This window comes from Gossypium hirsutum, chromosome A07 (genome assembly GCF_007990345.1).
Source record: "Gossypium hirsutum isolate 1008001.06 chromosome A07, Gossypium_hirsutum_v2.1, whole genome shotgun sequence".
In the NCBI taxonomy this organism is placed as follows: Eukaryota; Viridiplantae; Streptophyta; class Magnoliopsida; order Malvales; family Malvaceae; genus Gossypium; species Gossypium hirsutum.
Window position 1 is genome coordinate 98,060,339 of NC_053430.1, and position 27,256 is coordinate 98,087,594.

At 33.3% G+C, this 27,256-nt stretch overlaps 4 protein-coding genes across 4 annotated transcripts; 2 read left to right on the top strand and 2 right to left on the bottom strand.

Annotated features, from left to right (window-relative positions):
• Positions 1-1,565: 1,565 nt before the first annotated feature.
• On the top strand, positions 1,566-6,385 carry LOC107926499 (uncharacterized). The gene is made up of 9 exons (XM_016857362.2): positions 1,566-1,814; positions 2,499-3,245; positions 3,406-4,280; positions 4,382-4,637; positions 4,739-4,963; positions 5,108-5,281; positions 5,429-5,620; positions 5,711-5,824; positions 5,917-6,385. Exons 2-9 carry the CDS (start codon positions 2,541-2,543, stop codon positions 6,250-6,252), a joined length of 2,877 nt encoding a protein of 958 aa, XP_016712851.1. The 5' UTR covers positions 1,566-1,814; positions 2,499-2,540; the 3' UTR covers positions 6,253-6,385.
• LOC107926500 (probable adenylate kinase 7, mitochondrial) lies at positions 6,282-8,419 on the bottom strand. Its single transcript, XM_016857363.2, has 4 exons — positions 7,827-8,419; positions 7,510-7,650; positions 7,227-7,385; positions 6,282-6,695 (listed from the first exon to the last, which is right to left on the bottom strand). The coding sequence occupies exons 1-4, from the start codon at positions 8,190-8,192 to the stop codon at positions 6,543-6,545; spliced, it is 819 nt and encodes a 272-aa protein (XP_016712852.1). The 5' UTR covers positions 8,193-8,419; the 3' UTR covers positions 6,282-6,542.
• Positions 8,420-9,072: 653 nt separating this feature from the next.
• LOC107926466 (putative calcium-binding protein CML23) lies at positions 9,073-9,644 on the top strand. The gene has a single exon (XM_041116862.1). It carries the CDS (start codon positions 9,120-9,122, stop codon positions 9,474-9,476), a length of 357 nt encoding a protein of 118 aa, XP_040972796.1. The 5' UTR covers positions 9,073-9,119; the 3' UTR covers positions 9,477-9,644.
• Positions 9,645-10,294: 650 nt separating this feature from the next.
• Positions 10,295-13,171, bottom strand: LOC107926357 (ribulose-phosphate 3-epimerase, cytoplasmic isoform). The gene is made up of 8 exons (XM_016857196.2): positions 12,854-13,171; positions 12,735-12,739; positions 11,892-11,954; positions 11,688-11,794; positions 11,519-11,616; positions 11,306-11,398; positions 11,176-11,217; positions 10,295-10,642 (listed from the first exon to the last, which is right to left on the bottom strand). Exons 1-8 carry the CDS (start codon positions 12,968-12,970, stop codon positions 10,487-10,489), a joined length of 681 nt encoding a protein of 226 aa, XP_016712685.2. The 5' UTR covers positions 12,971-13,171; the 3' UTR covers positions 10,295-10,486.
• Between the last annotated feature and the right edge of the window lie 14,085 nt (positions 13,172-27,256).

A 27,256-nucleotide genomic window follows, 5' to 3' on the forward strand; every position in this document is an offset into this window, starting at 1 on the left:
CCAACTCTATGGTTATGAACAAATCTTCTACATATAGAGTTTGACATCTCAACTCTCCCCTTTTTTCTTTGGTGATAGTGTTTGTTTGTTCCATTGCTTTGAGTTGAAGTTCATTTTTCTTGGAACAAACTGTGAACTACAATTTGATTTCACCCCCTTTTTTTTGTTGGGTAACTTGTTTACTTGCTATTTTTCATATAATATTAGGGTTTTTTTAAAAGAATTTTCTTTTAAATGTCAATGAAAGTGAAGTTACATGTAATAATAATATTTTAAATTATTTAAATATTCTTATTTAAATATTTGATTTAATTGAGTGTTTTTGTCTTTTTTATTAAGTTAATATACATTACCTCATCACATCAACTCATTAAATTATAGATTATTTTTAATATATTATATATTTTTAAGAATATTTTCTTCTTATTTTAAGTTTAATATATTTCTGGAATTTAATTTTTTTTCACTTTAATTTTAAAAAATTAAATATAAAAAATAATATTACAACTAAAAATTAATAAATTGAAAAATGTAGAGATAAATTGTTAATTTATTTATTATTTGATCATTTTCTTCGGTTCAAGTTTCATTTTATGAAAAGGATAATTTCATTGAAGCCAAAAAAGCGTGGATCCACTTTCCTAGATTGCGTTTGTTATTAATAGGAAAGTGGACAACAACAGTGACATGTCGGCGAAAGGAAACACCTGTTTCACTTTAATCCTCCCACGCGAAATTCCGAAGCGTGACTAAAACCTACACAGAAGGCATCGGAGAGTTTCCTTTACATTCCAGTAAAGCGCGTGACAGAATCTCTTCTTACGTCTTCGTAATATTTAATTAAGATGAAGCATTTCCGCCATGGCATCACAATCAAAAGTGAAAACGGACGCGATGAAGCCTTTCAAACCCACACCGTTTTGGCTTTGACAGAATCAGTTATGGTTTTAGAAAGGTCAAATTCTGACATTAGTCCCTATACTTGTGAATTTGACCTTTTAGAAACCTTCTTGCAATTTTGGGTAAAAACATTTTTTTGTCCCTTTCAATTTTAATATTAAGCAAATTGATCCCTCTAACAATTCTGAGCAATTTAGTTCTTGTCAAAAGAACAAGTAATCACAATATTTTTCTATCAATTTATTCTACATTTGATTGGTATAACAACAAAATTAACCTTTAATGTTTACAAATATTATCAATTTTCTCCAGATTTTAAAAATAATTCAATAAAATAGAATAAGAACCAAATTGGTAAAATGCATAAACATTAAGGATTAAATTTATTGAATTTTTTAGAATTAGGACAAGTTGACAAAATGTCTAAGCATTGAAATCTATTATACTGAATAAAAAATAGGATAAATTGACGAAAGAAGTGAACACCATGATTAATAGTCTTTTCGAAATAGATAGGGACTAAATTGAAAGAGAAATCAATCAAGAAGTACTGGAGAGGACTTTTTACCACAACTTTTTTCTAGTTTTCATTTCTGGTGAATTTTCTAGTTCCCTTCTCGATGTAAGAAAATAATTATTTCTATTTTTATTCTTCTCTTCAATTTTCATATATTCTTTTTGTTTTTGGGTCAGTAGTGTACTCAAAAACCAGCGACCATCTGAAAACTGGACCTCAAAGAAAAGGCCTTAAATATCTCTCAGCTTGTATTATTCTTCAACCATGGAATTGGAAACCATTCCCAAACCAACTGTTTCAAGCTTTTAGCTTTCCCATTGCCTCACTTGCTGCTCTTTTTCTTCTTATTCTTCTAATTTTCCTGGAAAATTTTCTGGCCACATTCAGTGTACCCAAGGTGAAAATCGACTGCTTTTCTCATTTTCTTGTTCTTCTCCTCTTTGTTTTTTTTTTAACCTCTACATTGTAATAATTCCCTTTTTTCTCAGCCTAAAAGTTTTGAATTTTTTGGACCATATTTTGTTTATTTGAACTGGATCTGATGCTCATGAATAGAAAAGTTTCCATTTAACTTGATGAACTTTTAAGTTTCTGTTTTTGGTTATGTTTTGTTTTATTTTAAAGCTTTGTTTAACTTATTTAATGTTCATTGCATGAATGAGCTCAAAGTTCCTTTGCCAATTTCATTGCTTTAATCCTTTTTCCTTTTTTTTTTTGAAGAAATAATCCTTTTTCCTTATTGGTAGCTATGATTTTTAAGCTCTTTTTTGGCATTATTTCTTCATTTCTATGCTAATCATTTCTGCCTTATTGGCTTAACTTTTCAATGCATCTATCATTTGTTACTTTATGTTTCTTTTATATGTTTGGTTGTTGAGAAACTGCGGGAAAATTTGAAGGGAAAAGAATTGCCTTTAATCTATTTTTGGGGTTTACAAATCAATCTTATTTAGCTGAGTTTGGTGGTAAAATGTGATGGGATTTAGAAATTAGGATTATAAGCTCGGATTTGATTAGTTTTGCATTTAATTCTTGGTGCAAAGTTTTCTCTATTAAAATTATAATGTTTTCTGCATTATAGGAATTCAACTTGGATTGATAAAATACTAGTATATCTGCAACAATGGTTCTCGGTTTGAATGCAAAAAACCGGAGAGGACCGACAGTTCGAGTTGATTATCTAATCCACATTCAGGAGATTAAACCTTGGCCCCCTTCACAGTCACTTCGATCACTTCGTTCCGTCTTGATTCAATGGGAAAACAGTGAACGTAACTCAGGGCCTACCAAAACTACTTCACCGACACTCGGTTCCATTGTCGGTGAGGGAAAAATTGAGTTTAACGAGTCATTTAAGTTACCAGTGAATCTAGTACGGGACTTGTCTGTTAAAGGTAGGGATGTTGACATGTTCCATAAGAATTTCTTAGAATTTAACTTGTATGAACCTCGAAGGGAAAAGATCCAATTGTTGGCAACTGCCATTGTGGATTTGGCGGAATACGGTGTTATCAAAGAGCCATTAGAGATTACTGTTCCAATGAATAGTAAAAGGAGTTATAGTAACACTACACAGCCGATGTTGCTCATTAAAATTGATCGAATTTCCAAGGGTCAGAACATTTCTTCATCAAGAAGCGGCCTGTCAAAGGAACTATTTCAGGATAAGAAAGGTAGCGAGTCGGTTTCTTCTCTTATGGATGAAGAATATGCCGAGGAAGCTGAGATTGCTTCATTCACCGATGATGATGTTTCCTCACACTCATCTCTGACTGTGTCTTCATCAAATTTAGAATCTAATGGCAGTTCACTTCCTCAAAATAAAGAGGTAACTCTTACTTATTTGCCAATATCTCCCATATTTTCCCTTCAGATTATGATGCAATTGTTCGGGGACATGGCCTTTAGTCAGCTTAAAGGGGTGTCTTGGTTTTTATTTGATAAGTTTAATTACACCTGGTAATATAGTAATTCATACTGAATTGCAGAATGGATTGGTCGCAGTAACTGTTGGAAAGGAAGTTAAAGGGGAACATATACTGGCTTCGAAGTTGAACCTGGAAAGAACAAATGTGGCGAACTCATCATTAACAGACTTATCATCCGATTTTGAGAAATCAGTAGATGTGCGTGCTTCAGCACTTAACTCTTATGGTTCCAATTCATCTGTACAAGAAAACATTGTTAACCATAAATTTCAATTTACTTCATCATCCTTGACTAGTGAAAAGACGCACAACGAAATCAACTCTTCTGGTTCTAAGGCTTCAGTTGCTGATGATGCATATGGTTTTTCTTTGGAAGCAAACTCGGGATATGGTTGGCAAGAAAATGGACATGAAGGACAGTACTCAGTAGACAAGAGGTATTTTACCAAAGATGAACAATTGAATGTTCAATCACAAGAGAATGCTTTAAGAATGAAGGCCAATGATGTCAAATCCATTCGACTTTCATCAGACGTGGTTAATGAGGAGTTGAAGGAAGTTGGTTTTGCAGTGGATGTACACCATAGGTCAGGAAGCTCCAGAAGCAAATCGAGCAATGAAAGGAAAGGTTCAAAGGTATATCCCAAGGATACTCGAAGTGTCATTTTGGATAACAAAGTGCAGCAATTGGAAAACAAGATAAAGATGCTTGAAGGAGAGTTGAGAGAAGCTGCTGCCACTGAGGCTGCTTTGTACTCAGTAGTTGCCGAGCATGGAAGCTCCATGAGTAAGGTGCATGCTCCAGCCCGTCGCCTTTCTAGGTTGTATCTTCATGCTTGTAAGGAAGGTTCCCAATTAAGGAGAGGGAGTGCTGCTAAAAGCGCTGTTTCTGGACTTGCTTTGGTAGCGAAAGCATGTGGAAATGATGTTCCAAGGTATGTTCCGAGTGCATGTGGACTTGCTCTTTCTTTTTAACTCATAGATCATATGCATGATTTCTCATTTAACTTATAGATCATATGCATGATGACTACAGGTTGATGTTCTGGTTGTCAAACTGTGTCGTTTTGCGAGCAATTATAAGTGAAAGTACTGTTGGCCGCACGGAAAGAAATGGAGTTGGGAAGGGGAAGAAACAGGCATCACCTCCATTGAAATGGGGAGAATCCTCTCCTGGTAGAAAGGAAAATAAAAGTTTTAGCGACTGGGACAACCCGCTTGCCTTTACTTCGGCCTTAGAAAGGGTCGAAACATGGATCTTTTCTCGAATCATCGAGTCTGTCTGGTGGCAGGTAACCCATAAACTCTTTTTTGTCCTCTATTACATGATGGCATGGTACAGAATGTCTCAGATAGTTGTCTGACCAAACTATGTTCTGTATTTCCATATCAGGCACTCACTCCGCAGATGCAGTCGGCAGGTAAAAAGGAAATTTATGAAGGCAAGGTCTCTGGCTCAAGTAAAAGCTATGGGACGATACCTAGTTCAAGTAATCAAGACCAAGTGAACTTTTCATTAGACCATTGGAAGAAAGCTTTCAAGGATGCTTGTGAAAGACTTTGCCCGGTTCGAGCTGCAGGGCATGAATGTGGCTGCTTATGTTTGCTGTCTAAATTGGTAATTTACTTCTCTTTTTTTCCTTTTGCTTTTGAAATCTGACTAAATGGCACACAATTTTGCAATGGGCCTACGTTGGCTTCTGAATCTATTAACATTAAATGAGCATAAAGTTGTTATAATTCATTGTTATCATATATCTAGATAATGGAGCAATGTGTGGCACGATTAGATGTGGCAATGTTCAATGCCATTCTCCGTGATTCTGGTGATGAAATCCCTACTGATCCTGTGTCTGACCCTATTAGTGATACTCTGGTGCTTCCTATTCCAGCTGGGAAAACAAGTTTTGGTGCCGGTGCACAACTGAAAAATGCGGTAAGCAATGCAAATGTGTAGTCGTGACTTTTTAAGTTTGATTACACCTGTAGCCAAAACGATTTTGGTTACATTGTTGACTGTACCTTGGTTTTTCTCCTTTGAAGTAAAGCAATTCTTGTTGAAATTCGTTTTTGTGGATGTCAGATCGGAAACTGGTCAAGATGGTTGACTGACCTATTTGGTATAGATGATGACTTGGTTGGAGATGAGAATGATCGGGATGACAATGATGAGCAACAAATCACATCATTAAAGTCCTTCAATCTCCTTAATGCCTTGAGTGATCTCATGATGCTTCCCAAGGACATGCTTCTAAGTAAACATATCAGGGAAGAGGTTCAGTATCCTATCTCTAGACCTTTTGTTTAATCTCCGGCGTTCATGATCATTGCATTTATTCACCGTACTTGATCTTATTTTTAAAAGGTATGCCCGACATTTGCTGCAACATTGATTAAGAGAGTTCTCGACACTTTTGTCCCTGACGAATTTTGCCCTGACCCAGTTCCAAATGCTGTGCTTGAAGCCCTGGAAGCCGAGGTTAGTCTAAAAATCTTAAAAGCACTCAGACTAGACATCTTCCATGTGCATATAACTCAAACCTAACCATTTTTGCCTCTATTTCGATTTAGGATCCTCTTGAAGCTAGGAAAGGCTCAATTACAAACTTTCCGTGTGTAGCATCTCTGCCGGTTTATTCATCACCTTCAGCAACATCCGTTGCTAGCATCATTGGAGAAGTTGGAAGCAAATCTCAACTGAGAAGAAGTGGGTCTTCAGTTCTTAGAAAATCACACACAAGCGATGATGAGCTCGATGAATTGAATTCACCCCTATCATCGATCTTCATTGATGGCTTCTTATCATCCCCTGTTCAATCAAAGCCTAACAGGATATCAAAGGGAAATAGTAACCAAAGGGCTATCAGATATAAACTACTAAGAGATGTATGGATGAACTCTGAATAAACCATCGATTACATGTTCATGAGCATATATGCAAGTAAATTTTGGTTTGTATTATAATACGTGGAAATGAAATGACAAAGCAATCCTTTGTATGTTAAGCTACTTTTATATATATATGACAATGATCATCAAACTGCATTACATAGCAACCCACAAAAGGGAAACAAAACTTCAGAGACAAATTTGCCGCACTCAAAAAAACTTGACTATCACTCATAGTTACATGTTTACTACTATGCCGGAAAAGAAGGGAAGGGTGAACACTAGTTTTGAAAGGATTAATGAGGGTTTTATGCCGTCAGCTTCTGTGAAGAAGTGAGAGCATTAATATGTTGAAGATGTAATGCAGCCAAAAGACCTTGCCATGCATCTGCTGGTGCAGCAGACACCTGAAAATTGAGAAGCTTCTTTTGCTTACTGTAATAATCCTCCACTGACTTGGCCTATGTACATCAAAAAACATTATTTGGTTAGCAAAAGAATCAAATAGTTTATCACAAGCTTTTTATGTTGGCAGGCCAATATATGTTGAGAAAATGCTGAAATCCTTACAACCAGTACCGAACATGTTGGTAAAAGTATTGAAAAAGCCTTTGTATTAGGAGTCAAATTGTATTTTATCTCTTTTATTTATACAATGGGTAAATTAATTTTTATACGGTAGATCAAAGAGCAAAATAGTCCCTTTGTTAAAAATTTCATCTATTTCTATTATTAAAAATTGATCGTTGTAACGCCAAAATGAAATACACATGACAGATTATGTGTAACTGTCAAAATATTCTATCAATCAGACCAGTTTTTAACAATAAAAATGGATGAATTTTCAGCAAAAAAACCAAATTACTCCTTGATCTAACATATAATAACTAATTTGTCAAGTTTTTAAATAAAAGTAGTACAATGTAATTAATCTAAATGATGCTTTTACCAACATGTTGCTGCACAACTCTATCAAACAGGGATATCAATACCTGCTCTGAGTATACATGGACATTTTTCTTCCAGGTAGTTCCTACATCTTTAGAACTGCCAATGTGAAGAACCTCACTTTCTGAGCTCTTCAACATATACTCTTCAGTACATTTAAAGTTGACAACCAGATCAATATCAGTAATTTGATCAAGAATCTCCTGAAAGAGACGAAACATGAGATTGATTTGCATCTATCTATCTATCTATCTATCTATATATATATACATATAATTGAATCCTATAAAACATGCAGAAAAGCCATCAAAATCTTAGATGACTTACAGCCTGAATCCTGGTTCGTGGAATCCCATCAAGAATGAAACCATTTTCACCACCATAGTAACCTTCTTCAAGCCTCTTAGACAATAAAGCAAAAATAACATCCTCTGGAACAAGCTTCCCTTCATTCACAGCATTTGCAATCTAAACACAAATGATTATATTAAACGAAGTTAAAAACAAATAATAATTATAAAAAAATAAAAAAAGAACTTTCTCCCATAATATAGGAACCTTTACAGCACAAAAAAACAACATAATATTCAAATACCCAACTTTGAGAAAAGATCAAAACTTATTCACAAAGAGAAAAGGAAGACCTGTTTGTAAAGAGAAGAGTGGGGATTAAGCTCTTGTCTAACGAGGGTACCCATTGAAATATGTGGAACTTCTAGAAGTTTCGAAAGCCTTTCAGCATAAGCATGTCGTTTGACCCCAGGCTCTCCTATAAGTACCCATTGGACTCCCCTGTCTGTCGCTGACCCATCCACGTCAATCTTCGGCTGAGCTGAGCGCCGATCCCGGTGAGCTTGTTCGTACTCGTAGTATTCATCCTCGTCAGGAAGCTCCAACGCAGCTGCTGATCCGAATGATCGTAGCCCATGTCTGAGTGGCTTAAGGAAGGTGGAAACGGAGACGGCTGGGGCGGTGGCAAGTCGGAGTTTTGGCAGGCATGCTATTGCCATGGTGGCGGTAGGGTTTTAAGGAGAGAGAGAAAATGGGAAATATGTTGGTTTTAAGCAACGAAAGGGAGGATCTTTCTTTCTTGTGATGGGAAAAGTTAAAAATGCCACTGTTGAACGAGAAATTTACGGTCGTGGTATTGACAGGTGTCAGTTTCTTATTTGATGATTTGGAACTCGGAAAAAATCTTGTGGTTGTGATTTGTGGAATCGTGAAAATGTTGCCGTGTCGACATATGATTGGTTGTTTGGATCACAAAAGTTGTCGGAGCTTTGCAAAGTGGTTGGTTGAAAGGTTTAGAGAGTGACGCGTGGATTTAGTTGAGCTTCGAAAAGTCTAAACCCCAAATATAGCCTTTCAACTAAATTAATGGTTAAACTTCCATAATAGCCCTTAGACTATATCCTGAATTACATTTTAATCCTTATTCAGAAAAAAGTGGAGAAACTGAACTTGTAAGAGCAAAATAGTCCATTTATATAAATTTATATTATCAATATATAATATATAATAAATTTAGTTCTCATTATTTATCCCTTAATTCAAATTAATCCCTGTAGTTTTTAAATTAGTCAATTTTAATCCCTATAATTTTTAGATATTGAAATTTTAGTCCTAACTAAAATAATAACAGTTAAATCCGTTTAGTTAAATTTAATTACTAATCATATATTAAGTATATAATTATAAATTTAATCTATATTCTCTAATTGAATTATTTTAAGTCAATATGCTCCACCACTTAAAATAACTAAATTAATGTATAGAGATAACTCAAAGGAGTTGCATGCATGCATGGGCTCTCACTTTAATCCTATCTTAAACCCACTTTTTATGCTTCATTACCATTCACTTTCCAATTCACATTTGGATAAAGAAAAGTCCAAATTTTGGGTTGTCGTTTTGTGTCTTTCAGCAACAATATATATATGAGTGAACTTGAAGCTATAACAAAAGCCATGAATCAATACGAGAGGGTATTTAACGACATTGATAAAAACGGAGATGGGAAGATATCGGCAGCGGAGCTTCACCAGTGCGTGAAGGCAATAGGGTTGGAAGTGCCGCTTGTGGAGGTGGAGATGGTGGTGGTGGAGGGTTTGGATAGAGATGGAGATGGACTGTTAGGGTTGGAAGATTTGATTAGGTTAGTGGAAGATGTTGAAGACGATGATAAAATGAAAGATTTGAAAGAGGCTTTCAAGATGTATGAGATGGAAGGGTGTGGGATTATTACACCACTGAGTTTGAAGAAGATGCTTGCTAGATTAGGTGAATCCTCTTGAAGTTTACAAGATTGTAAAATGATGATTGCTCATTTTGATCTTAATGGTGATGGTGTTCTTGATTTTGATGAATTTAGGCTTATGATGTTGTGATATTACATATATATATATATAACAATATGGATGTAGATTTTTTTTCTTACTCTATTCTAATATATTTTTATTCAACACGTTATTGTCTATTTTAAGATTTTATTATAGTAAGATCCTTAAAATAAAAAAATAAAAAAAAACAATTGATTCCAAAAGGATATCATGAGATTTCATCTAATTAATTGTGATTTTAAAAAAATTTCACTTATGTTGTAAAAAAAATTAAGAGAAACAACTAAGATATGTAATCACGTATAGTTAAATTCTGTTATTAGTCTTTATATCATATATAAATTATGTTTTTAATCTGTCTCAACTCTAATGGTAATGATTAAATCTGTTAGGTCAAATTCTACTATTAACAACCAGTGTATTTCAATCCTGACTCAAACAATAATTATTAGATTCTTTAACTAAACTGAAAAAAAAAAGTGACATATGATTTTAGAAAACACAATTTAACTTCACAAATTTAATAGCTAATGTTTATCAAAAATTAATATTTGAAAATTTGAAAATTTGAAAAAGAAAAAGAAAAAAAAAACAAAAAATATCAAATTATAATACAATAACTAAATTCGGAACTTACTAAGAAATCAATAGCATAATTTAACCACAACCCTATACCATGCAGAGTAAATATTATGAGAGAAGATTGTATGAAATTGTGATTTTTCGTCATCTTATCCCTTTCCTATTAGAAAATCATTGAAAAAGAATAAGAATAAAATAGAATCACAGTTTTATACAATTCCTTCTCAAATTTCAGATACATATCCAATATATGGTTATTATCAAATTTTCATATATCTGTATCATTTTATTGAATTTCAAAACTTATCAAGTGAGACCAATCTATTGTACACATATATTGTCATGAACCGCCCCCCAACAAATGCAATATCTTGCAATGTTTTTTAACTTTTCTCCTGATTTTCCAAAACACTCTTTCTCATAAGGGATATAACTGTAGCTGGCTCTGGAGCTCCAAATACTGAACTCCCTGCCACTATGCAATTTGCTCCAGCCGATGCAGCCACATCAATAGTTGAAGGCCCTAATCCGCCATCGACCTGTAAAACAAAGCCAGACAAGCTTCAACGGTAGGTCATTTCATCTATGTTACTCGGACTCCTCTTTAAGCGTCAGATATGGGTTTTATCCATGTATTTGGAGGATTCTATTGTATCTCCATACCTATGTCCATGGTAAAAGTACCAAGGAGGCCCTGATACTAGAAATCGGATTGCACTTTGCCGCATCTACTAAAAAAATAGGTAATAACTAGTCACTATTCGCTAGATAAGGTACATGTGAACTATCTGGTTATTCCGTTAGCCACGTCAGTTTTTTAATAGTAGAAATAGATAAATTTTTTAATAGAAAAAAATAAATTTACTCTTTAATCTAACGTATAGGAATTGATTTGCTCATTTTTTGAGTAAAGGGGGGCAAAATGCAATCTTAGTATAGGGGCATCCATGATACTTTACCATATGTCTATATATGTATTGGACAAAGGTACATTAACGAAAAAGAAGAGTTATTGCCAAATCCAAGTGATGAAAATGTTATAGAAGATTACGAAGGTAAAAACGTTAGTTACCTCTATATCGAGAGATGGATACTTGTTCCTTAGCACGCGCACCTTCAACACAAGTAAAGAATGTCATTCAAATAAAATCTCTATATATGATATTAACTTGAACAATGAGAATAGAGAAATGATGTGAAACCTTATCCATCATTTCTGGCATGAACTTTTGTCCACCAAATCCAGGTTCCACAGTCATCACAAGAACCATTTCCACGGGATTTTCGCTGTTGATCTAATAGATAATCACCCACCCGAGAGAAAAGACCATATAATAGTGATCATCCATTCAATTCCGAGAACCGGCTAAAACAAAAGATTCGAAAGCTATCAAAGAAAAGTAAGGAATTCATACCAGAGGATAAACCTCCTCAATCGGTGTTCCAGGCTTTAACGCCACACCAGGCCTCATGCCTTTCAACTTAATTTTTTGGATAAGTTCTTGCCAGTTTTCTGCAAAAGTCGATATAAGATGGCAGGAAGCAAAATGAAAATGAAAAACAGAAGGCCGGATCAGATCCCACCTTTCGATACCTCAACATGAAAAGTGAAACCGGATGCACCAGCTTTACCCAAAGGTTCAACGTAATCAATCGGATTAGTGACCATAAGGTGGCAATCCAAATATGCCCTGTATGAAAACCAGAAGGATCCTTGATCTATTTAGAGTTGTAAACTTGGTGATATTAAAAAGCTAAAAAAGTGCAAGGGGCATAAAGAAAGTTTACTTTGTGTGCTTTCTTAAACTTTCAATGACTGGAGCACCAATGGTTAGGTTCGGAACGAAGTGCCTGTATAAAAACATAACAATCAACAAGTAATCATCTACAAGTACTCAATAAGATAAACAAAAAGGACTAGGCAAATCCAAATAACCATAGCAAATTATAATGAACAAAGCTTGAAAACATGATTAATTGACACATTGCAAAAATTTCAAAAGCTAAAATAACAACATATGGTAAAAGTACCATGGAGACTCTTATACTAAGAGTTGAATTGCATTTTGCCCCTCTACTCAAAAAATGGGCAAACTAGTTCCTGTATATTAGATCAAAGAGCAAATTGGTCCTTCTGCCAAAAATTTTGTCCATTTCTATAGGTAAAAACTGATCCCTATACACCACCATGATCTGATTATTTTGCTAGCCACGCCAGTTTTTAACAATAGAAATGGAAAAATTCTAACAGAAAGTCCAATTTGCTCTTTGATCTAATGTAAAAAGACTAATTTGCTTCTTCTTCTTTTTTAAGTAAAGGGGAGCAAAATGCAACTCCTGGTAAAGGGCTTTCATGATACTTTTACCAGGTAAATATATAGATGATTACTCAATTTTCACAAATGTTTCTGATAATTTTCCAAGCTATCAATTATATATATAGTATTAATACCTCAATTTCCTAACATATAAAACATATCCTCAGCCTAAGTACAAAATTCATAAAAAATTCTGCGTAGCAGCCAATGATTCATAAAAAAGAAGTCACAAAAATAACAAAATAAAACGTTGAGGAGAATGAGAAAGAGAAGAACCAAAATCCTGAAAGGAGAGAGCTTTAATGAAACATACCCATCCTGCAGAACAACACCCAGAAACCAAAAAAGGGTTAGATTTTTGAAAATCTATTTGTTTGCCTTTAGAATCCATTAAACAAAAAAGGCAAATTAAGGAACTTTTTTTTTCTTTACCATGATATCCATATGAAGCCAATCAGCTCCGAAGTCAAGCATGCGCTTTGCCTCTGATGCTAAGTTAGCAAAATCCGATGAAAGCATGGATGGAGCGATTTTTGGTGTTACACCCATCTTTGGGATCCGACCCGATTTCCCTCTGTGTGTGTGTGTGTGTGTGTGTGTGTGTGTGTGTGTTTTTGGTACGGTTTTATGAAGAGATGGTGGACCGCTGGCTATGGTGGAACTGGAAGTTCGTTGTAGTTGAGGACTTAGGTAGATTCGTCTAATGGCTTAAACGGCGCCGTGTTTCTCTTCAAAGTTGTTGGCGTGCTTACCTACTACCTTCGCTCCTCAAATTTTTATTAGAAAGCGAAACAGATTGGTTAAAATATGCCATACATCCCTATATTTTTCACAAATTTAGAATTTAGTTTATATACTTTTATTTTTTGGAATTTACAATTTAGTTGTTAACACTATTAAATTTGTTAGTGTGACATTTGAACTAAAAAAAGTTACTCACTTGATAGCAATGTAACTACAAAAATGATGTTGTAATGAGCCTGAATTTAACAAAATAATTTTAAGAGTACTAACAATTGAATATGAATTTTAAAATCTAAAAAGTATATGGACTAAATTAAGGGATAACTAATAACCAAAATTGCTTGTCACAATGGTGTCGCAACACGCAACTTCGAACCTAAATTCTAGAGTTGGTTCTGCTGTGTTGCGACCCCGTAAGCTTGAGTTGCAACCCAACTGTCATTCCTGATGTTCTTAGGCTTGAAATTTGATTTCTTGCACACTCAATTAAGCTCGTTAATACTACCTTGGGCCCTTATTTGCCCATTAGGTCATCTAATGCTAAATCATGTGTAAGAATACTTATTTTGCTAATAATTGAATATAAACTAATAAAATGGAAAAGTAAACAAGTTAACATAACATGACTTAAAAACAAGCTCATTAAGTGTCGGACAGTACCTAATTTGCCACAAAGAATTGTGGTAGCTCAAATACTCCTACACTTAACTTGTTGCTTGTCCTCAAGAAAACATGGTAAAAATAAAGTAGAATGAAAAAGAAAACACACAACACAAACAATGTAGTCAAGCATCCTTCATACACAGAATTGGGTTGGAACATTGGAAATAGGAAAATTTGCTAAGCGAGCAATTTTAGCTAGATGTCTAAACGATTCACGATTTTCACTTTCAAACATGCTAGTTCAGTAAGTTACAAAATAAACAAGTTAAAGGAAGCTAAACATATAGTTCCATCAAAACATATACACAAGTATGACATCTAAGATTGAAGAATAAAGGTGGTTCGAATTCTACTTACTCAATTTCTTTTATCTATGCTTTGAACTCTAATATAGTATTTACAAGTATAAGCGATTCACGAGTAGTTGTGCGAATATAAGTGAGATTTTCTCAATTACTCATACTTTTTGATTTATTTCAATTTCGTTCACTCTTCACTTAAATTGCTTTTAACCATTTTATACTTTTATGACACTCACTTTGCTTTTAACCCTCACAATGTTTTTGGTCACTCATTAATTTTCATTTTTAAGCACATACATATAAGGTTTTTATACTTATTATACTATACTATTGTAATAACCATGGATTCAATAATTGAGTGAACGAATTTAAACATACTTTAATTCAACAAACATATATGCCTACTTGTGTCTACCTTTATCATTTGCTACATTTAACTATTTTTTCCTATTCACAGTTCAACAAATTGAACTAACTAGCCTAAATGCAAACGATCTAAAAACATTTATTCTCAGGCTAGATTTATAGTTTAAACAAAACAACCTATTCACATGCTCCTAACCAATCACTTGTATTTCTACAAGTTCAAGCACAAACAAACACATAATAAAATAAACAAATTAACTAAAATTTACTGAAAATAACCAAAACAATAACAAATAATTTAAAATTTTCTATGTTACCCCCACAATTTATTTGGCACATTGTCCCTAATGTGCACTCAAAATTTAAGAGTAGAGACTACCTGGTTTATTGTGGAGGTGTCGTGATGGTAGTTAGGTTGTCCTACTATTACTGATTTAGTTCAAAATTGTAGTGCCACCTAATGTGTGGAGTTCCTACAGAAAAAGAAACACAGTTTTTTTTCATAATATTAAATAATTAAATAAAACAAGAAACACATAAATAACTAGAACACAAAAATCCCTACACTTTAGAACATACATTACCCTTAATGTAAAATAATTAAAACACAAACAATAAAACTTCCCTGAGGGACTGAATCCTTGTTGTCGTGATGACATCGGGGTCATGTGTGTTCCAAGTGGATGGAAAATACCTAAGCAAGAAAATATTAAATCCAAATAAAACACAAAGTTAAACAAGATGACAAACTAGAGTTGTTGAAATTATGGGGAACAAAGAACGGCGAAATAGAAGAAAGCAAAATTGCATGGAGTGACTGATCCCAATGTGCTCGTCGCGCGATATGACAGATTGTTTTGTGTCTCTCCATGTGAAGTTTCACTTATTCGATTCTTTGATGAGCTCAACAACTCCTAAAAATAAATAAAAACATATAATTTAAAGCTTAAAATAAGATAAACAAAAATAAACAAATAAAATATAAAATTTAAAATAAAAGCCTTTTTTTTTTAGAATCAAGATGATCTATATCGCCATCAAAGAGACTTTCAATAGGTTCTCAACACTTTGATTCTTCATTTGTTCTAGTGTTGATGTATGTGAACCAACAACTTTGTTCGATTCCAATGATGTTGCCTTATTTTCGATTGTCGTGACATCTACATTACAAGCCATTTGGTACCAAATTCGGGTTAATCCCAAATTATTTTTTGGGTATTATTGGCTCGAGCTTCCTCCCCTTCATGTCGAGAGAAGTTTTAGTCGCTCAAATGTTACCTCTATCATCGTATGAGAACAAAATGAATCCATCGACTCCTTCGGTTGACACCTTCTCGGTTTTGACTAGAAAGTGTATTGACTCTTTTACACTTTCGTTCAGGAATGGTTCTAGCTCAATGTTAGTTGTCCATACTACTTCTACGTCTATTTCTACATATATTGTTATGTCAATTGGCTCGGAGACACCTTCGATTATATTCAATTCGTCCCCGTCTCTGATTCCAAACTCTTGTTCACTTTACAATCTAATTCAGGATTATTAATGAACATATAATGATCCTTATGGTCATAATTGGGCACATCATGTACGACCTGTTCCAATGGAGTTATTGCTTCATACCTTCGTTGGAGTAGTTCTATCATTAGCGGCAATTGATCTGACATAACCTCTAATTGCTCGGATATGGACTGCTTAATTACTTTGCACGAAGATATCTCCTACGAATTACAAGAGAGCTCATCTGAATACTCAAGCATATCATTTTCTAGATCATATGACTCATAAGGTGATTTGTATGAATACTCATTTTCTCCACATCCACTACTCGAACTCCATTGGTTCGTTGAGGCTCCCTTTGACCATCTTGATCTTTGATTACTTTTATGTTGCTCATACAAGTATCTATATTTGTTATCATCCATGATTAACTCCAATTCTTGCTAAGTTAAATATTCGGGCAAATCGTATTCTCCAACATAACTCTACCAACTTGATCCTTCGTTATTGTTCCGATCGTCGTCCCAAGAGGTCATCTCCTCCAAATCACACCACTTCTAATCAATTTCATCCATGATTAAATTTGATAGTCAACAAGGTAAATAAAATAAAATAAAAACAATTATAGTTAAAAAAAAATAGTACACTATCTAGCTCGTTAGACTTTTAATTAGTATTTTTTTACAAAATAATCAATTCAGCAAAAAATTTCACCATTGATATCCCCGACAACAGAGCCAACAATTCGACTGTCTCCCAGCGTGTGAATGTTTAGTGTAAAAGTCATGCAAATAAAAAAATATATATATATACTTAAGTGCGATATCTGCAAGTGAACATGTCAAATTGTAATATAGTTTTGTTTACAACGGAACACTTGGAAAGTATTCTAAGGATCGTACTCAAGGGATTGCAGACTTGAGAAAAATATTATGAAATTCTTTACCAAAAATAATTGCTAATCTACTCGAGTGACTAATTATTAGTATTGATTCAGAATTAAAATATTAATTAAACTAATTAACCTAAAATAACCTAATAGAATTTTCTATTCCTAGTGTCAACAACTCGAGTTCCTAGCTTATGATCAATTAAATCTGTAACACCCCTACCCGTATCCGTCGCCGGAACAGAGTACGAGGCATTACCGAGGAGTACAAAACACTTACAGATAATTTAAATATATTTTCATAACAACTTGTCTCGATTTCATACTATTTCATATTTAAGATTTACTCACCAAAGTATTTGAAATATCATCTTTATGCAAATAGCACACATGAGGTACATAGTTCCATAGTTAAGAATGAACACATTTATCAAACATATTCCACATTCATATATCAATGTCTTACATTTCCATATATCAATAACCGTCATTTTTCTTGTTTTTCAGATAATTATGTGTAACCATTGATAACCATGTAATTCACTGTTTCTTCCTGTCAATCACAATTTCAAATGACAAATTCGTGTGAATCAGTTCAACCTCATTAGGTGTTTAAATTCTGTCACTTTGATTCACATACTCATAATTTACTAACATATCCTGTCAAACACAACCTCTGAATGATAAAATCACATAATTGAGCTCAATAATAATAATGATAACATTACTTACATTTCTTTTTCCACATGTTACATTTACGACTTACCAACTTGTTCATCCAAGGAACAGCTTATGGATTTGAGTACATCGTGATTTGAAGCCCGAAATCTAGCTGAAGCACATAAGTGCTAAACGGAAGCCCGAAGGCTAACTGAAGCACATAAGTGCTAAACGGAAGCCTGGAGGCTAACTGAAGCACATAATAGCTGAACTGAAACCCCAAAAGGGTTAACTGAAACTTATATGAGTTAACGGAAGCTCATAAGAGCTAAACGGAAAGCAAACACGAGAATTCACAACAAATGCTGAATCTCGGCTTACTTGGGTAATTTACCGTCAATTCATCTTTTTCACTGAAAGATTGTACTCATTTCTTGCGTTCCGTTCCTCCGAAATTCTCAGTTTAATTTCATAACTTTTGTACATAATTTACTTATTTTCAACAATTAATATACATAAATATTAATCACCATTCATAAAATAATATTGAAATTTAATAATATTAACAAATGGTCACTAAATTTAGTTATATAAACTCACAAGTTCGATTTTTGAATTATAGCGATAATCATAATTTCATAATAAATATTCCAAATAAAATATTATATCGTTTCTAATGCAACACTTATCGATTATAATCGGGCATGTGATCAGTTTATACACGAGTCATTCATATATTTTTGTATATTTTCCTCCTCCTCCTCACCATCCACATCCTTAGTATAAACAACACACTTGTAGGTAACATTATTTATAATTTTCACTATCTACTTATGTGAATATTCAAGCTGTTCATCTGTGTCATAGTCACTAAATTATTTTTATCTTGAGCTACAGAACTCCAAATTAAGATTCATAAATTTTCTCAGAAACTAGATTCACATATCTTCTTACCATAAAATTTTCATAATTTTTGGTTGGGCAAATTAATACAGTTTATTCATTGAAGTCTCCCCTGTTCTGCTGTCTAACAGTTCCAACCCTTCTTCACTAAAAATTAATTATCTCCTCGTACAGGATTCAAATGGTGTTCCCGTTTGTTTCTATTAAAAATATACTCATTCAGAATTCTAAACATATAAATTTAAGCCCCTAATTATTTTTATCCAATTTTTTATGATTTTACAAAGTTAGAACAAGGGAACCCGAAATCATTCTGACCTTGTCTCACAAAATTTATCATATCTCATGATTTACAATTCCATTGCTTATATTATTTCTTCTATAAGAAACTAGACTCAATAATCTTTAATTTCATATTTTATTCATCCTCTAATTCCATTTATACAATTTTTGGTGATTTTTAAAAGTTAGACTACTTCTGCTGTCCAAAACAGTTTTAGTGCAAAATGTTGATTTCCACTTTGCCCCAAATTTCACAATTCATACAATTCAGTCCTTGCTCAATTAACCCCTCAATTAAGATAATTTTCTCAATTTATACTTTTCCTAAACATTATAAGTTATTTCATAACTATTGAATTTCAGAATTTCCACATAAAACTCTAACTTCAAACTCTTTTACAATTAGGTCTCAAACATTCACTTTCTATTCAATTCTTACAATAAAGTCAACATATAAACAATTTAAAGCTCTAATTCCATGCCAAATCATCATATACTTCCAGCACATATGTATAGAAACTTTCAATTTCTTTCATAGAATCAAAAAGTAATGAATTCAACAATAGGACCTAGTTGTAAAAGTCACAAAAACACAACAATTTCAAGAAATAATCAAGAATTGAACTTACTTGAAGAAAAAATATGAAAAACCAGCTTAATAGAACTCTTTCATGGCGTTTTTCTGATGAGAATGCAGAAAAATAAAGAGAAATCTAGATAATTCCACTTTAGTCCCAGCTTTATTAAGTAAATTTTGCAATTTTCCAATTTTTCCCTTAATTCTCCTTATTTTCTTGCTGATTTCATGCCCTTGCCGTCCAGCCCAAATACACTTTGGGTCTAGTTTCCTTTTAAACCCTCTTTCTTTTATCAATTAAGCTATTTAATCATTTCCCACAATTTTGCATTTGATACAATTTATTCCTTTTTGTTCAATTAACTATCAGAACTTTAAAATTTCTTGACGAAACTTTAATACTAACATATTAACACTCCATAAATATTTATAAAAATATTTATGGCTCGATTTAAAATTATCGAGGTCTCGATACCTCGTTTTCGATTCTAATTATTTTAATATTTATTTTTAGTACACTATTCACTATTTCAAAAATTTTCCTAACTTCACATTTAATTTATACTCACTAAATTAATAATATTTCCTACTCATTTGTCGGATTTAGTGATCTCGAATCACTGTTCCAACACCACTGAAAATTAGGCTATTACAAAATCCTTAATTTCCAACTAAGTCACTAATTACCCTTAACTGAGTGGTTACCACCCTTAGCTAGGAACACCCTCTCAGTCTCATCTTCGTTAAGGATTACCACCTAAGATACCCTCTTGGTGTAACATCCCTTACCTGATCCGGTTGGTGGACCCGAGTAATAAGATGATACGACAAAATTCAACAATCAACATATACTTTACTAAACAAAATTCCAAATACTTAACATCAAATCACATATAGTCAAGCATATTGAAAATTTGTAATCTACATGGACCTACTTGTAAAATTCAGGCATGTGGTAGGATTAAATTGTAAAATTTTTTAAGTTTAAAAATCAATATTAGAAATTCACAATTGGTATCGATACCGAATCAATAGCTTACTGAAATCCATGCCAAAATTCAATTATGTTTTCTTTGCAAAATAAGGGTATCGATATTTATTTCATGGTATCGATATTTTATGAAAAAGTATCGATACTTAAATAAATTTGCATTTTGTTTGTTTTAAAACTGTTCATTTGATTAAGTATCGATACCAGATGTAAAAATATCGATACTTGAATTTAGAAATGGTGAAAACTACTTTTTAAAATATGCACTCATGCTTAAAACTTGCCTAAACTCAATTAACATACCTAAACATAAATAAAGGCATGCAAATCATCATCGAAACATCTTATCCATGTACAACTCAATTCAATATATCAAAATCTAAGCCAAATATATATTCTTAAGATCAACCAACCTAAATAATTAGCCATTAAGTTATTAAAGTACCTCAACATGAACAACTAAGCATTCAAGTTCATTTATAAAGCATACACCAAAGCGTTATCATCTATTGAGATCAAACCATATATGTAACACCCTTAACTTGTATCTTTCTGTAACACCCCTCGCCCGCATCCGACGCCTGGACGGGGTTCAAGGTGCTACCTGACTTTTATTAACACTTCCATACTAAACAGGGCCATGAAATCTCAAATAATTAAAAACTTTTCTTTTCTCATGCAATCTGTCCTTTATGCGAGCTTACGAGGCCCAATACATGCATTCGGGATGGTTCGGGACCCAACCGAGAACTCATGAAAAAATAGGAAATCTCTTGTATCAAGGCTCCACACGCCCGTGTAGGTATAGAACACACGCTCGGGTGCTAAGAACACGCCCGTGTCCCGAACCCATGTCCAAAACCTGGACAAATACAAGGCTATTTTCCAAGCCATTTTGTCACACTCACAACACATGCACGCATACTTATACAATAGCATACAACATGGCAAAATTAGGCACTTAAACCTTCCTAACATGACATGACCATGGTAATTTCACATGCAACCATTACAATAAGTTTTTCTTTCATCTTTACCATATTAATGCTATAGCTATCAACATGTCATCAAACCTCATGTCCATCACAAAGCATGAATAATCATATCCACAAACCATTCATGAAGCATTATTAACTATTTACCAATCACTTAATCCTGCATTAGTTATTAGCTCATCAATGAATCTCAATTCAATCTCTAGGCATACATGTTGTAAGCCACATCACAAGAGATAATAACATACATGCATAAGAATAATCATATGGCCCATAACGATATTAGCCGACATAGGCCAATTTACATGACTAATACTACCTTAATAACAAGCCAATGCCTTTGGCTAAATCATAATATTACATACTCACATTAAAACCCTATACATGCCATAGACTAGAATCACTTGAGTTTACTTACGCCGATAGCGTTAACTCGACAGTGTGATAATATCTCTGATGGCCTTCAACCCGAGCTAACCTGGAAACTCTAGAAAACATGGGAAAGAAGGGGGGTAAGCTTTCGCTTATTAAGTTCATATGAAAACAATAAGCAACTCATTAACTTGTTTTATCAATGTTTACAACATATTCTCAAGTTCACTGCAAGCTGTCTTCCTGAGCAATAGTCACTAAATTATTTATATCTGGAGCTACGAAACTCCAAATTAAGTTCCGTTAATTTTTCCTGAAACTAGACTCATTTATCTTTCTTTCATAAAATTTCCAGAATTTTTGACTTAGCCAATTAGTACAGTTTACTCCTCAAGTTTGCTCCTGATTCACTGTCTGACAGTTTCAACCCTTCTGCACTAAAGTTCAATTATCTCATAGTACAGGATTCGAATAATGTTCTCGTCTATTTATCTTGAAATTATACTCATATGTATACTTACTAATTTTTTTATAGAATTTTTGGTCAAGCCATTTAGTACAGTTTATTAGTTAAAGTCTCCCCTATTTCAGGGTATGACCACTCTGACCCTTGTGCACTACGAACCGAATTTCTCCCTGTACAAAATTCCAACGATGATACCATTTTTTCCCTTAAAAATAGACTCAATAAGGAATCCATGCATGTAAGGTATGACTCTTAATAATTTTTTACAATTTATGATGAATTTCTAAAGTTAGAATAGGGGATCTCGAATTCATTCAGACCCTGTTTTACAAGAATTCAAATATCACACAATATAGAATTCTTTTTCTTCCTCTGTTTCTTTCATGTGAAAATAGACTCATTAAGATTTAATCTCATATTTTATTCTGCCTCTAACTAATTTTCCACTATTTTTAGTGTATTTTCAAAGTTACATTACTACAGTAACTCAAATCTGTCAAGGCTAAGTTGCTCATTCATGATCATTGTTCACAAAATTAATACAACATCATTTCATCCATCATGGTAAGAACACATATTATGCATCATAGATCATCACATATCAAGGCATTCTCATAGGCTTAATATACATACTTGCACAACTCGTAACATAACTCAAGTGTATACTCACCAATGACTTACCTCGTTGGGACCATCATCAACTCTTTCCTTGGATTACCCGTTGAACACTTGGAATACTAATTGGATACTCGGAAAAGCCTTTGCACATAAGTGCCTCAATTGTAGCTAAAGCTACCTCATATCTCATGACATTTCAATGCTCACTCTCGAGCTAGTCATCTAGACTCATAATTTCTAGTGACATGTCACTCGTATCCTATTCTATTTCTAAGGTTCAAACGGGATTTTTCCTCGTCTATTAAGGCTTTGTCTTATCATATTTCTATTAATCACATACATTTAATATCTGTACAATTCATGTAATGATAACATTTAAATACATGTATAGCATGGTATTGTTTACATACAAACTTACCTCGATACCACAAAGGTGAAAAGGACATAATCATCCCTTAATCGATTTCTTTCCGTTCTAGGTCCAAATCTCGATTTTCTTGATCTATAATATCACATTTAGCCTACCAATCAGTCACAATATTCATATGGGTCTAAAAATTATATTTTTACAAATTTTCATTTTGACCCCTAAACTTTTGCATATTTGCACTTTTGCCTCAATGCTCGTAAAATAATTTTTATCACATTTCTTTACTCCTTGAGTCTAGATGAACCATTTTCATAACTATAGCAACTCATAATTTCAACTATTTTACACATTACAACTTATTTTACAACTTAGCAATCTAGCCCTTTTTTAAGGTGTTTTCATGTAATTTCTTTCACAAAAGTTGTTTATTAGACAACTAGGACTCATAATCTTCCATAAAAACACAGAAAACAACACATTTACTCTCATGGCAAAACCGTAGACTCTTCGTCATTTTGCAAAATAGTCCCCTCTTATGAAAGCTCATGCTTTAGGGGTTCCAAAAATGTAAAAATCATCAAGCAAAGACATTAAAATCACTTACAAGCAAGGGAAATATGTTGCTGAAATTTTCCAGCTTCAAAACCCTTTCTTTGCTGCATATTTCGGTGAAGGAGAAGAGAAAAATGATAGCTTTTTCTTTTTAATTTGTTAATAATAAAACTAGTCAAAATTGGTGACCAAATTTCACCTAATTTTGACTTTTCAACAATTTTGTCTCCCATGGCCGGCCATCACACTTTCAATGGCCTAATTTCACTTTAAAGACCCCCAATTTAAGATACAAGGCAATTTAACACACCTTTAGGTATTAAAACACAACTTTTACCTTTTACGCGATTTAGTCCTTTTTCGAAATTGGACTAGAAATTGCTAAAATTAACTTACCAAAATTTACATGCACTTATAAAATTATATTATAACACATAAAATAATACTAAAATAATTTTATCTAGCCTCGAAATAGTGGTCCCGAAACCACTGTTCCGACTAGGCCCAAAATCGGGCTGTTACACTGTCGCCGGAATAGGGTTACGGAGCATTACCGGAGTTTACGTTTCAAAACAATAAAAAATTTTAAACATTTAATTCACAACATCAATCATAGTAAAATCAATCAATAACATACATATTGTCCCTTATAGGAGCCCTCGAGGCCCTAAAAACACATTAGAAACAAGTCGGGACTAAATCGGAAACATATAGAATTTTTTAGGGAAAAAGATGAAAATTTTCAAACTGCAAGGGTCACACGGCTATGTGGCCAGGCAGTGTGACTCACATGGCTGAGACACACACCGGTGTCTCAGGTCGTATGAGCATTCGAAATAGGGACACACAGCTGTGTTCTAGCCCGTATTTGTGCCCGTATAACTCTTTGACTTGGATCACACGGCCAAGCCACACGCCCGTGTGCCAGGCCATGTAAATTTCGAAATGCAACCTTTAAAAACCTACAAAGGACACACGGCCGTGTCACATGGCTGTGTGTCACACATGGCTGAGACACACGCCCTTGCCTTAGGTTGTGTGGACAAGAAATAGGCCAAATTCAAACCATTTCTTTCATCCTAAACATACCCACACATTCAAGCCATTTGTACATATTTCAAACATTCAAAATGCACTTAAAAACATGCATAAAAAAAAACCTAGATCAATATGCATATTTGCATACAACCAATATACCATACAAGGCACCTTAAAAGTAAGCATACAAATTCACCTAATCATGTATACTTACCAAATCTTCATCATACTTATATAATTCAATACTACTTCTAAAACATACCATAATTATGATTATTATAACTTCCACACAAACATACCATTTAGTCACTCAACATGCACCATAACTTAGCCATATTCACACACATCAACAAGGCACCAAAAGTAACAAGATTACATCAACCAAAATGACATATACATGCCAACCTCATCAACTAACATTCAACCATAAGTCCACCTATACATGCCATTATAACCTTGACCAACACATCAAAACTACCGATATAGTCGTTGAATAGTGTGATAGATCTCCGACGAGCTTCCAAACCGATCGAGCCTCCGGTAATCTGTAAAGTAAGGGATAAACAACTATGTAAGCAATAAATGCTTAGTAAGCTCGTACAAACTTTAAACATAATATTCCAATTCAATAATGAAGTTTATATGATAAATATAAAGATATACCAACGCCTCAAGATTTATCAACTACGTAACCACCAACTCATAAATGAGTAAGTCTATTAACATCATATATATTTTTATTCCTAAGATAATAGGATTTTATAAAACATTTTACACCATCATTAACCTTTTCATAAAACTACGAGTAACTTCCTTTACTTACTTTTCATTCCATTTACTAAGCATAAACTTAAATAACAACATCAATTAACTAATTAATATATTTATTCATAACATAGGTAAGTTCAACCATAGCATACGTAATTTCTCATATATAAGTACATTATTCAACTCTTCAATCCATTTTCATCATATCACATTTCAATTATGAACTTACCGTTTCATTGCCTTTTCTTACCGTTTCATTTGTATAATACCAGACATAATCATATACGTCAATCATAATCTCAAGCTTGACATAAGCATATACATAAATCATAATCTCAAGCTTAACATAACTCATTTGGGGTCAATCACATGATAAACCATTTTAGAAGAAATTACACCTTTTCATGAACATAAGCATATTTCCATTTGGCCAATTACCATTTCAATGTATATCATTAATATTAAACATGATATAATGCAACCAAAAGCTCAGCACAAACCTAAGCATCATTGACAATCTCAAATGATGAATTCATTTATGTTCAGGTCAATATTCAATAAAAAAAACAAATCTTTGAAATTCATTAAACAAATTATATTACCAAGATTTTCCATAAGAATAAAGACTTACGAATAAAAGTACATTGTCAGTCCAACCAAACACACCAGGCGCTCACACGAGTCAACCTTTCCAACACACCAGATGCTCACATGAGTTAATCCCTCCAACACACCAGATGCTCACATGAGTTAATCCCTCCAACATATCAATGCTCATAAGAGTTAATCCAACCAACACACCAATGTTCATAAGAGCTAATCCAACCAACACACTAAACAGAGTGTATATGAGAGTTCTCAACAAATGCTGCACCTCGGTTTACTCAAGTAATATGAATATACATCACTTCATACTCATCTCCACTCCAATCCCCCGTAACACACCAAATCACAAATTCAATATTATATCTTAAATTACCATTAATTATCAACAATTAAAAATAAATATACAAGCTGTACTATGTTAATCTACTCAAAAAAATTCATATAGATGTTAAATTCTAACCGTATGAACTTGGCTAAATTATAGAAATGTCAAAGTATAAGGGCATTTTAGTAAATTTTCATTCTCCTCGATTTTCCACTTGACCTTTATCTAAATTAATAATTTCATTCAATTTATTAATTCAAATAGTAAAACAATTTATTTTATGAAATCTAATTTTTTTACATTTTTATAAAATTGCCCCTAACATTTTACTTTTATTCAATTTGGTCTTTGAGCTTAAAACATGCAAATTAATCATTTTTAATGCAAACCCATGCTAGCCGAATATTCATGGTATTCAATACAACCCATTTTTGTAATAATTTCACAACAGACCCTTGTATTTTTACTATTTTAACAATTTAGTCCCTAATTAGAAAATTCATCAAAAATCCCTTAACAAAATACATTTAAATACCAACCAATATTTCAAATTCATAATGTAACATAAAAAATCACTAGATTCATCAATGGCAACATTCAAAATTTTTAACAGTTTCAAAATCAAAGGTACGGATTAACTAGGCCTAGTTGCAACGATCTCAAAAACATAAAAATTAAAAGAAACGAGACTAAAATGACATAACAATTAAGCTTTTGAACATGCCGAAATTCCTAGGTCTAAAATAGTTCCCTTCTCTTCTTTACAATCGGTGAAGAAGACATGAAAATGGTGATAATGGTTTTTCTTTTATTTAATTAAAGTTTAATTATAAAATTATAATTTTGTCAA

What these genes read in the sequence shown, in the direction of transcription:
- LOC107926499 (XM_016857362.2), top strand. Translation starts at nt 2,541, where the DNA reads ATGGTTCTCGGTTTGAATGCAAAAAACCGGAGAGGACCGACAGTTCGA. An exon ending in TCGAGTCTGTCTGGTGGCAG is followed by an intron (nt 4,638 to 4,738) that starts GTAACCCATAAA and finishes TTTCCATATCAG; the next exon opens with GCACTCACTCCGCAGATGCA. An exon ending in TTGAAGCCCTGGAAGCCGAG is followed by an intron (nt 5,825 to 5,916) that starts GTTAGTCTAAAA and finishes ATTTCGATTTAG; the next exon opens with GATCCTCTTGAAGCTAGGAA.
- LOC107926500 (XM_016857363.2), bottom strand. Translation starts at nt 8,192, where the DNA reads ATGGCAATAGCATGCCTGCCAAAACTCCGACTTGCCACCGCCCCAGCC. An exon ending in ACTCTTCTCTTTACAAACAG is followed by an intron (nt 7,651 to 7,826) that starts GTCTTCCTTTTC and finishes ATTTGTGTTTAG; the next exon opens with ATTGCAAATGCTGTGAATGA. An exon ending in CACGAACCAGGATTCAGGCT is followed by an intron (nt 7,386 to 7,509) that starts GTAAGTCATCTA and finishes CGTCTCTTTCAG; the next exon opens with GAGATTCTTGATCAAATTAC.
- LOC107926466 (XM_041116862.1), top strand. Translation starts at nt 9,120, where the DNA reads ATGAGTGAACTTGAAGCTATAACAAAAGCCATGAATCAATACGAGAGG.
- LOC107926357 (XM_016857196.2), bottom strand. Translation starts at nt 12,970, where the DNA reads ATGGGTGTAACACCAAAAATCGCTCCATCCATGCTTTCATCGGATTTT. An exon ending in TTGAGGAGGTTTATCCTCTG is followed by an intron (nt 11,399 to 11,518) that starts GTATGAATTCCT and finishes ATTATCTATTAG; the next exon opens with ATCAACAGCGAAAATCCCGT. An exon ending in TGCCAGAAATGATGGATAAG is followed by an intron (nt 11,218 to 11,305) that starts GTTTCACATCAT and finishes CTTGTGTTGAAG; the next exon opens with GTGCGCGTGCTAAGGAACAA.